The sequence below is a fragment of the Bombus vosnesenskii genome, unplaced genomic scaffold (assembly GCF_011952255.1).
Source record: "Bombus vosnesenskii isolate JDL3184/JDL3185 unplaced genomic scaffold, Bvos_JDL3184-5_v1.1 scf7180000013263, whole genome shotgun sequence".
NCBI lineage: Eukaryota > Metazoa > Arthropoda > Insecta > Hymenoptera > Apidae > Bombus > Bombus vosnesenskii.
Window position 1 is genome coordinate 8,549,756 of NW_022882923.1, and position 8,930 is coordinate 8,558,685.

Consider the following 8,930-nt stretch of genomic DNA (forward strand, 5'->3'; position numbering starts at 1 on the left):
ATCTAATCTGAATTTTCATATTTATCGATCGTATTTTAAAACAAAGTAGTAATTGATCGCTATTTCGAATCTTATTCCGAATTTGTGTAAAATGAATACTTTTAACTCGGATAACCAAGTCGATGACATATTTCTCTCCTTCTATGTAACTACGACATCTGGCTAACGAAAATCGATTCCCATGCAGGTTATTTTTGAAACACGGAATCAATTTTCCTCAAAAGCATGGAATTCGTGCATTTTTAAACGTACCTATATCGTACAAAAGGTACATTTCATATATTAGGAAAATCGATCGTTACAGTTCAATATTGTAACTCTGTTTCTAATTCACGTTTGGCACGTTAAAGAATATTTTGTCTATTGCAATGCACCGCTTAAAACATAGTTGCGATGACAGCGGCACGTGTCATGGCGAGTGTGTTGTTATAAACGAAAGTCGTGTGCTGTGAATCGTACGTAAAATCGAAAGCTGTCAATTACAATATTCAAGATGAGGGAAGAGACAGTATTAAGTTTAAAGTGGCATAGTTTTCCGTCGCATTTGGCAGTTTCCCTCGATACATGTTACGAGAAGCAACAGTTTGTAGATCTTTCTTTAGTATGTAAAGACGGAACGATTTTAAAATGTCACAAAATGGTATTGGCCAACTCGAGCTCGTTCTTTCGTCGCCTGCTCGTCGCCAACGATCATCCTCATCCTATGATTATTCTTCACGATATCGAAGCGGATGATCTCAAGACTATCGTCAATTTCATGTACTGCGGTGAAATACAAGTGGTTCAAAGTGAGGTTAGAAGGCTGTTGAAATTGGCCGAAATTTTGGAAGTCACCGGACTACGGCATATTCAAACTTCCGTTTTGGTAGGAGAATCGAACAACGCGTCTCATGATACGTCCAGGAAAACGACCACGGTATCTCGCTTAAAAATCGAAGAAACGAAATGTCTACCTACCAAAACAGTACCTGATCATGATCCTAATAGTAATAAACCACAAAATAAGACGGCCAGTCAATCGACAAAGTTGCCTTCGTCTACTCATCTTCATAAAAGCAGAAATAAAATCCCGCTGGACACTACCAAAAAAAGTGAAGAGGGTAATATTAATTTATTAAGTCAACGTTTAGATACAGGTCGCTCTGGAATCAGTATTGTAGACATTAACGACATGCCAAGTACTAGTAGAGGAATTACCAACCCACCACCTCAAAAAAGAAAAGAGCCTTCTGAACCTGTCATTAGTTGGCCTCATGTTCTGTCTGCTATATCGAAGGATAAATCTTTGCCTTTGAAAAAATTATGTATTATGGACGAAGTTGAAATTACAGCTGGAAAACCACCTACGAATAGTCAAGAGTTTCAGAGAAATGAACCTTTAGACAAAAGGAAACAAAGGACTAGTTCAGAAAGCAACAAATCTATGAAGTATGCGGTTTATATAAAAGATGAAGTAGATATATTTGAAATGGAAGAAGACGCGGATATGGACCCTCTTGAAGTCGAAGAAATTGACAATGAAAACTCGGAGACACTCGTGGGATCGTCCCAAATGTTTCCTGTTACGAATGTGGAACAGACATATTATAACGCAGGGGCGCTTTCTGAATTTCCCCCAAGAAAGGGATCCAACGGTTAATAGATAAAAAAAAATGTTTTAAATTATTAATATATGTTGCTTTGAAGATAACATTTAGAGACTGAATAAAACTTTTTGTGATTATAAATACTTGTTTAAAAAAGAATCTGCAAAATTTCAATATATATATATATATATATAAATTAACCATAGTTCACTACTTCACTTACTTATCACTTTCTTACATGATCTTGTTCATTTTCTAATAAATCAATTGAATATAAATGTTTCATACTTATTTAACACTTGAACCACTCAGCACATAATTCATGCTACTACGTTACATGTTTCTATGGAAACCTTGTGTATCCAGTTGTCCTCGCGTTTTGGTTAGCTCGATCTTGTCCAATTATTTTTATTGAAAAGTATTTAAAGTATGGATCAGATAATAGATCATAATAAGCTCGGTGAAAAGATAGCAGAAGGTGAACAAATTATGGACAACTTAATGGTAGATAAACATGTAACTGAGGAAGAATTTCAGAACTTTATGCGTCGCGTTACCGAAGTCGGTAAGCATTATCTCCTTTTTCAATTACGAACGTAATCTTCAATTTATTAAATTTCAAGAAAAAGTTGTGAAAAAGTTGGCGTCTGCCGATCCCGAAGAACAGAAGCACGGAGAAATATTGGCCGATGAAATTTTGGGAAACCGGTTGGAAAAAGATATATGCGAGGATACCGAGTTAAAAATAAGAATTAATCGTACAGTGATTAACAAATGTTCGGTCAATGAAAATTCAACTCAGGAACAAATGTGTAGAGGTAGCAAGTAATGATCCTTGTGTTTTACATTCCCAGACTAATCGAAGGTTTCTTTATATAGAAGCGTTTATGAAAAGCGTGGAGAAAGATGCGAAAGAAAGAGCAGAGAACCGGAAAATTAGAAACGAACGAGCGGAAACGTTGAAAACAATCGGTAATGGAGCATTTAAGGAGAAGAACTACGAAAAAGCGGTAACATACTATAGTAAAGCACTCGAGCAACGAAAAGATTCAACCGTGTTATGGAATAATAGGGCTCTATCGTATATTCAGCTTGGATTATTCGAAAGAGCTTTAGCCGACTGCGAATGGGCGCTAAAAGTTAATAATACAAACTTGAAAGCCCTCTTAAATAGCGCAAAGTGTTATAAACAACTTGGAGACGAAATCAAATATAAAGAATACATTCAGTTAGCAAAAGAAAGAAATCCACACTTCAACAAATTTATTGACGGTATACTTCATATTTTTTACATTGGAAACATTTCTATTTAAAATTAACCTTTTTACTTGTAACCTTTCTTTTTTTTTTTTTTTCACAGAATTTGAAGAAAGTATGGACATGCGCGTTAATTATCAAGCCTGATCTAGTAATAGCATTTGATAGTAAACAATAGAAATATTTCTTGTATAGCGTGAATATTTCTTTTGTAATAACCTAAAATGCATTTGACTGGTATCAAGATGGATCTATTTTTGTTGCATAACCTTCTTTAATCTCTGAGAGAGATCTAGGTTCATGCAGAAAGACTGTACATTCAATTCCCTGAAAAAAGTTATTACTGGAATTGTTTGAAACTATTATATTTTATAATACAAATACTTATACCTGCATACGTGCTGCTCTAACAAATCCCTCATTCGCAGATACTGTAATGCTTTTCATATCTTCGCCTGTTGCAAAAACTAATCTAGATCTATCTTTAATTTTACCACCCAAATTAAGCTTCTCCATTATTCTGCCTGTTGGTATATCCTTAACAATCTGAACTTTACTAAGTAGTTCTTTTGCCCTAAGAGTCTCTTTGGGTCCACCGATAACATCTATAATGTTCATAAAATTTTCATAAGCAGTTTGACAGACAATTAGTTTCTTTCCTTTAAACAAATCCTCTAAAATAGGTTTCACTGGACGTTCTCTCTCCATTTCTGCTTGTTGCGTGAGTAAAGGTTCCCGATAAATAAAACGATCGTATCCATTGGTCATGTTTGTCACGTACGCTAATAAAGTTGACACATCCAAGTTGAGAATATTTATTTCAGTTTTAAGGAAAGATGTATTTAACGTATCTAAATCTGAATCTATGTTCTTTTTATATTCATCCAAAGGCTCCTCGGTAGATTCTAACGAATACATCCATGTGGAAAATCTGTCCTCGCTATCTACCTCCGGAAGAATAAACCATGAATATCATTTTTTAGTTAATGGTGTGAAACATATTCATGCATGTACCGTATTAAGAAAACATTAATACCGTGTACATCTATATTTTTTACATCTTCACACTGCATTTTATCCCCTTCAACGATTATTCCCATGCGTTCCAAACGTGTAGCTAATGGAATTTCTATACCATAAGCAAAGTGGAATACGATATCGGGTGGCCTATACAAATGTGGATAGCACTTTGCGCATCGCAAGTAACTCATTGCTTGGTCAAGCACAGACTTTTGCCCGTATTCTCCATTACCCATTGAAATCATAGTGAGAGCTCTAGCATTTCTAGCAATAACTTTTATCCATGACGCACCACCGTTGCATACAATATCTACTTCTAAGCGTGACTTCTGATACTTAAAGGGTTTCATAACATTGGTAGGTTCATTAGCACAGAAGAGTCGTGCTACAATTGCGTTCAAATGAATCAAATTTGTACTCTGTAGATGTTCTTTCTTTACATTCCCTGTAGATTGTACCTTTATTGAGAATAGCATATAATTATAATCCTGATTCTTTTAACTTAAAAAGTATGTAACCACCTTGCATATTTATAATCAACGAGATTAGAAGAAACAGATACAATGAAATATTTTACAGATTGCCCGATTATAGATACGTATGATCGCTACTCAACCTCGTGAAGGAAATATATGTATACGGTGGAACTGTTATCGTAATTTCAAGGAGACATACCTTTTCTAAAAACTTAATTTCTTGTTGAATTTTTCGTATAAGTTTTTCAATCCCGTCAATCTTTCCCACAAGTTTCAGCCTGTCTATCGTGGCTTTGCCACTCTCTATTTTTTCCTCGATGCATGTTAAAAGCTCAGCCTTTTCCTCCATCCTCCCGGATTAAGCGATTTTCGACAAGTTGGCCATGAAAAATTCTATTTTCTGTGGTAATTCTAATAATTTTGGATAGTCCACGATCGACGAACGTAGTGTTAGCAGCCATCTTGCATCACAGTTCAATATCGCGTAATGTCGTCGGGTCGCTTGTCAAACTCGTCTATTAACCTCACAAACTTTTGTATTTCACCGAATAATTGACAGTCAAACATAATACATGAATCGTAATGATACCATGTTCCAGCGAATCGTGCGAAATGTAAAACTACAGACAGGAAACTAATTCGCGAGTGCAGAGCGAACGAAAACAAGGCTCCTTATCGCGCCGTAATTATCGCGCGCCGTCAAGTTTTCTCTGACAATAATAGAGAAATATCGCGGTATTTACGCTGCAAAATGTCTAGCGCGAAGATCATCGAAAATCCAGAAATACCGGGTGAGTTTCTATTTGTAGGAAAGAATTTCTCTCATTGATTCACGTTGTAGAAACATATGCCCTAGTGAATCTAGTGTACCGAAAATATGCAAACACGTAAATGTCCCGGACACGTCGATCATTGAAAATACATAAAACGTTCGTCACGTTGTCATTGTTGTATTTATGACAAGATATTTTTTATGAATGGTAGAGTGTCGCTGCAAACACAAACGTACGCCACCTAATGCAACAGCTTCTATTACAAACAACCGGATGTGACTTTTGATATGTCTATATCAGTCAATTATCAAAACAATTATTCAAAGCATGCACGTATTGCACTCTATATCTGGCACGTGAAATAAAAAGATGCGTTGCCTGTAGAGTACTGTAGGTGTGCTTACTATCAAACTTTCATTCGGCGTTTCACTGTCGAAATCAGCTGACGGTTTAAAGTATGAAATAACGGACACATACGTGTATATATACCGATGCAACAGTGCGGTGATACATCTCTGTCGTTTTCGTAGGAAAACGCATAATTTATGAATGAAATCGAAATTTATCGACAGATCGTAATTAATTAAATAGCGATACAGATGTAAATGGATTACGTTACGTGGAATGTAGTATCCGTAACAATGTATATAAACACTCTGTTACCATTTAAGCGTATGTAGCATGATACGATCGTTGGTACTTTATGAACATTGTATCGAGCGTTATTACCGCGTTATGGGTTTCGTTCCTTACGCGCGATACTAATTTTTTCATCAAATTTAACCAATACGTTACTCCCGTTATCTCGATAGCGGAAAAGTTAATCGTGGATGCCAAAGCAGATTATTCGATCGCGAGGTGTAGAGTGGATATTATAGCAGCGTGTAGTCGATAAGCGAAATACGCTCACTGCCGTTTGTAACAGCTCGGGAAATGTATCTTGCATGTTACAAATAAAAATGACCGATATTACGGGTTACGTTCGCCGACTTATTCGAAATTAGCAAAATTAGTCAGAGCATTGCGCGCGATTAAATCCGATCTTGGAGCAAATTACGTTGATACGCATCTCTTCGGGTTTTATTATTTTATTTTTACGGTATATTTTATCCGCGGATTTTTATACATGGCTCGGAGGCGCTTAAACGGCCCGGTCATTTTATTAGCGAGATAAGTCTAACGGCTAACGAAAAATTCTTTGGCATGCGCGTTTCATGTACCATTTACCAAAATTGCTGTGGTAATTGAATAAAATATTTTCCGTTCGTGCATGATACAGGATTAGAATGTTTTCTGCCGCCGCCTCCACCGCCTCCGCCGCCTCCGCCTCCAGTTACAACGTCGAAAAGCAACAACTTGGCAATTACGACGGAGCAACAACAACCTGTGACAACAGAATCGACGACGACCGGTTTATCGACTAACGAAACAGCGGGAAATCTAACAACGATTCAAGCAGCAACCACGTCGTTTCCAAGCCTGCCTGTGCCAACAGCGTATATCATGCATCCGGCGATGCAACCACAAACACCTGGACAGCCAACTACACCCTGGTGGGTACCGACGGATTCCGATACATCGGACCTGTATGCACGGTGGTATGACACGACCTACAAAGCGGCAGCTGCGGCAGTCGTATCGCCGACGATACAAGTTTGCAACAAGACCAAGAACAAGTATTACAAACGCAAGAACGAGTTCATCGATCCCGCGGTAGACGCAGGTAATTGTTTGCGACACGTGATAACAAGTGAAACAAATAGGATATATTTGTTTCATGGAAAAAGTTCAACCGGCCTGTAGAATACCGCATAAATCGTTATGCGCGTCAAATTATCATTGGAGAAATCCGATTGCAGATTCTTACGGTGTTTTAGCTAATTAAAGATTGATTTATGTTTCTATTTCGTAGAGAAAGTTGCAAGCGCCCAGAGGGAACTGGCAGCACTAATGAAACCGCTGAAATGCGATCTGTGCAATGCAGTTGTAAGGCTCGATTACTTTATCCGATAAAAATACACGCGCGACTCTGTTGAATATCGTGTCGTTGTTTGACTAGCACGTATTTAAGTAAATACGGCAGCGAATATAGGTTGCTTAAAAATGTACGGTTTCAGATGAACTCCGCGTTACAAGCAAAGTTACATTACGATGGAAAGCCGCATCAGAAGAAGGTGTCTATGTTTTTGAATCAGAGTGTAAAGAAACAAAAGACCGAAGACGGCCAAGTCAGTAGTACGACCACCGACTGGCAAAACTATTGTGATGTAAGCAGATGAAAAGTACATCGTCGTTGGCGGAATGGAAAATAACAGGTAAATCGCGATTGAACGCTGTTACACGAGCGAAACGTGTTTGATTTGCAGATTTGTAAGACGTGGTTCACGTCGCAAACGGATGCGACGCAACACTACGCTGGTAAAAAACATATTAGAGCAGCGAACGGCGGACGTCGTGCGAGGTACAGAGATGTATACTTGTCTCAAATTATTCTTAGAAAGATAGCTGTGTCAGCCGAGATCGTCATACCAGAGCGTTGAATTCTACAGGCCGTCGAAGAAGTCGCAAAATCAAAATCAGTACAGTCAAATAGATCCCAGCGGCCGATTCGGAATGGCTTTTCAGACGGAAGTGCAATCTACACCGGCACAGCCGGTAGTACCTGACGGTACCAATGCGGTACCTGCACCAGCAACGGCCTCCATCTACACACCGCCACCTTATCCAACGCCGTTGCGTTGCGATCTCTGCGGTGTTTCGGCAAATCGACAGGACCAATTAGAAACGCACAAACGCGGTGCCAGGCACTTGAGAATGCTCAGATTGAACGGATTGCCCGTTCCCGAGCCTGGTAACTATTTTATTTCTACACACGTATCCCGTTCGTAAGCGTTAGGACAGCACGTTCGGTTTGCACGTGCCACGATAATACATAATAACGGTAGTTAACCGAAGTAATAATTCTGGAAGATTTCGACGATATCCTAGCGATTGTTCAAGTTCGCGCACGCTTGCGTCTTAAAACTTACGAGCGGGGCAATACGTTCGTTCGTATCACGACAATGTTTATCGTATGAATGTTTTTAGCTGCCGAGAACGAGGCGACACCGGCTACTCCTGGACCTATAGATTATTCCATTTACCGAACACCATCAGGTAGGGATACCTTCTGGAACGTTTGAACGATAACCAGCCAAATCGCTCAGCAAACTGTTTCGTTTGCAGGCCAGTATTATTGTGCACCGTGCAATCTGTCGTTGAACTCCGAGAGTACGTTTGCTCAGCACGTGGAGAGCAAAAAACATAAAAATCAGTCGAACCCAAAGTCTCCGTCTAATGCCGTAGTGGTGTCGAAGAAAGCTAGATTCAAGAAGAAATAAGACCACGGGCGCATCGTGCACGTGCACGGTCGGTGCACGCTACTTCCTTGTCTGTCCATTGTTTTCACTGAAACTTTTCTCTCATTTTTCGGTTACGCAGATGTATTGTGGTTGTATCGCAAGCAACGTGCAGCGATCTGTGCCTAATAATAAGAAATAAAACTCTTGTTCGATATAGGGTCTAGCGGCGAGACTTTCGAGGAAGTCAGTAACCTCTGAGTCTTCCAACGTCACCGCGAGACTAACGAAAATTACGAATTAATGCGAAGCTAGATCCGATCGTCGCGCCACTGATGAGAAAGATAAGTCTGTTAGTCTGTTAATCGGTGTTTTAAATTAAATACCGATTAACTGTAAATTCGATTTTCAGTAAGCCGAACGGTTATTTAGACGGTAGCTCGTTAACCGTCTCGGAGGTTGCGCGACTAATCGCCCACA

At 39.0% G+C, this 8,930-nt stretch overlaps 4 protein-coding genes across 6 annotated transcripts; 3 read left to right on the plus strand and 1 right to left on the minus strand.

The window, feature by feature from the left end:
- The first annotated feature begins 102 nt into the window (after positions 1–102).
- LOC117234213 (protein bric-a-brac 2-like) lies at positions 103–1,774 on the plus strand. The gene has a single exon (XM_033495204.1). The coding sequence runs from the start codon at positions 494–496 to the stop codon at positions 1,637–1,639; it is 1,146 nt and encodes a 381-aa protein (XP_033351095.1). The 5' UTR covers positions 103–493; the 3' UTR covers positions 1,640–1,774.
- Positions 1,775–1,805: 31 nt separating this feature from the next.
- On the plus strand, positions 1,806–3,130 carry LOC117234223 (tetratricopeptide repeat protein 12-like). 3 transcript variants are annotated; one of them, XM_033495229.1, is made up of 5 exons: positions 1,806–2,151; positions 2,210–2,407; positions 2,466–2,596; positions 2,678–2,858; positions 2,947–3,130. In XM_033495229.1, exons 1-5 carry the CDS (start codon positions 2,016–2,018, stop codon positions 2,988–2,990), a joined length of 690 nt encoding a protein of 229 aa, XP_033351120.1. In that variant the 5' UTR covers positions 1,806–2,015; the 3' UTR covers positions 2,991–3,130. The 3 variants fall into 3 exon arrangements, with proteins under 3 accessions (XP_033351120.1, XP_033351103.1, XP_033351111.1); XM_033495212.1 differs by having other exon boundaries at positions 1,811–2,151; positions 2,466–2,858; XM_033495220.1 differs by having other exon boundaries at positions 1,812–2,151; positions 2,210–2,404; positions 2,466–2,858.
- Positions 2,833–4,795, minus strand: LOC117234202 (UPF0415 protein C7orf25 homolog). The gene is made up of 4 exons (XM_033495192.1): positions 4,539–4,795; positions 3,880–4,321; positions 3,234–3,787; positions 2,833–3,170 (listed from the first exon to the last, which is right to left on the minus strand). Exons 1-4 carry the CDS (start codon positions 4,686–4,688, stop codon positions 3,084–3,086), a joined length of 1,233 nt encoding a protein of 410 aa, XP_033351083.1. The 5' UTR covers positions 4,689–4,795; the 3' UTR covers positions 2,833–3,083.
- Positions 4,796–4,998: 203 nt separating this feature from the next.
- Positions 4,999–8,674, plus strand: LOC117234193 (zinc finger protein 346-like). The gene is made up of 8 exons (XM_033495182.1): positions 4,999–5,130; positions 6,392–6,835; positions 7,025–7,098; positions 7,230–7,379; positions 7,479–7,573; positions 7,662–7,963; positions 8,200–8,268; positions 8,338–8,674. Exons 1-8 carry the CDS (start codon positions 5,091–5,093, stop codon positions 8,490–8,492), a joined length of 1,329 nt encoding a protein of 442 aa, XP_033351073.1. The 5' UTR covers positions 4,999–5,090; the 3' UTR covers positions 8,493–8,674.
- The last annotated feature ends 256 nt before the right edge of the window (positions 8,675–8,930 follow it).

Bases quoted from the DNA above. Each gene is read 5' to 3' on its own strand.
- LOC117234213 (XM_033495204.1), top strand. From the start codon at position 494: ATGAGGGAAGAGACAGTATTAAGTTTAAAGTGGCATAGTTTTCCGTCG.
- LOC117234223 (XM_033495212.1), top strand. From the start codon at position 2,016: ATGGATCAGATAATAGATCATAATAAGCTCGGTGAAAAGATAGCAGAA. The intron at 2,408-2,465 runs GCAAGTAATGAT...TTCTTTATATAG, and splicing joins GGAACAAATGTGTAGAGGTA to AAGCGTTTATGAAAAGCGTG. The intron at 2,859-2,946 runs GTATACTTCATA...TTTTTTTCACAG, and splicing joins CTTCAACAAATTTATTGACG to AATTTGAAGAAAGTATGGAC.
- LOC117234202 (XM_033495192.1), bottom strand. From the start codon at position 4,688: ATGGAGGAAAAGGCTGAGCTTTTAACATGCATCGAGGAAAAAATAGAG. The intron at 3,788-3,879 runs GTATTAATGTTT...TTCCGGAGGTAG, and splicing joins AAAAAATATAGATGTACACG to ATAGCGAGGACAGATTTTCC. The intron at 3,171-3,233 runs GTATAAGTATTT...AACTTTTTTCAG, and splicing joins TTAGAGCAGCACGTATGCAG to GGAATTGAATGTACAGTCTT.
- LOC117234193 (XM_033495182.1), top strand. From the start codon at position 5,091: ATGTCTAGCGCGAAGATCATCGAAAATCCAGAAATACCGG. The intron at 7,099-7,229 runs GTAAGGCTCGAT...GTACGGTTTCAG, and splicing joins GCGATCTGTGCAATGCAGTT to ATGAACTCCGCGTTACAAGC. The intron at 8,269-8,337 runs GTAGGGATACCT...TTTCGTTTGCAG, and splicing joins CATTTACCGAACACCATCAG to GCCAGTATTATTGTGCACCG.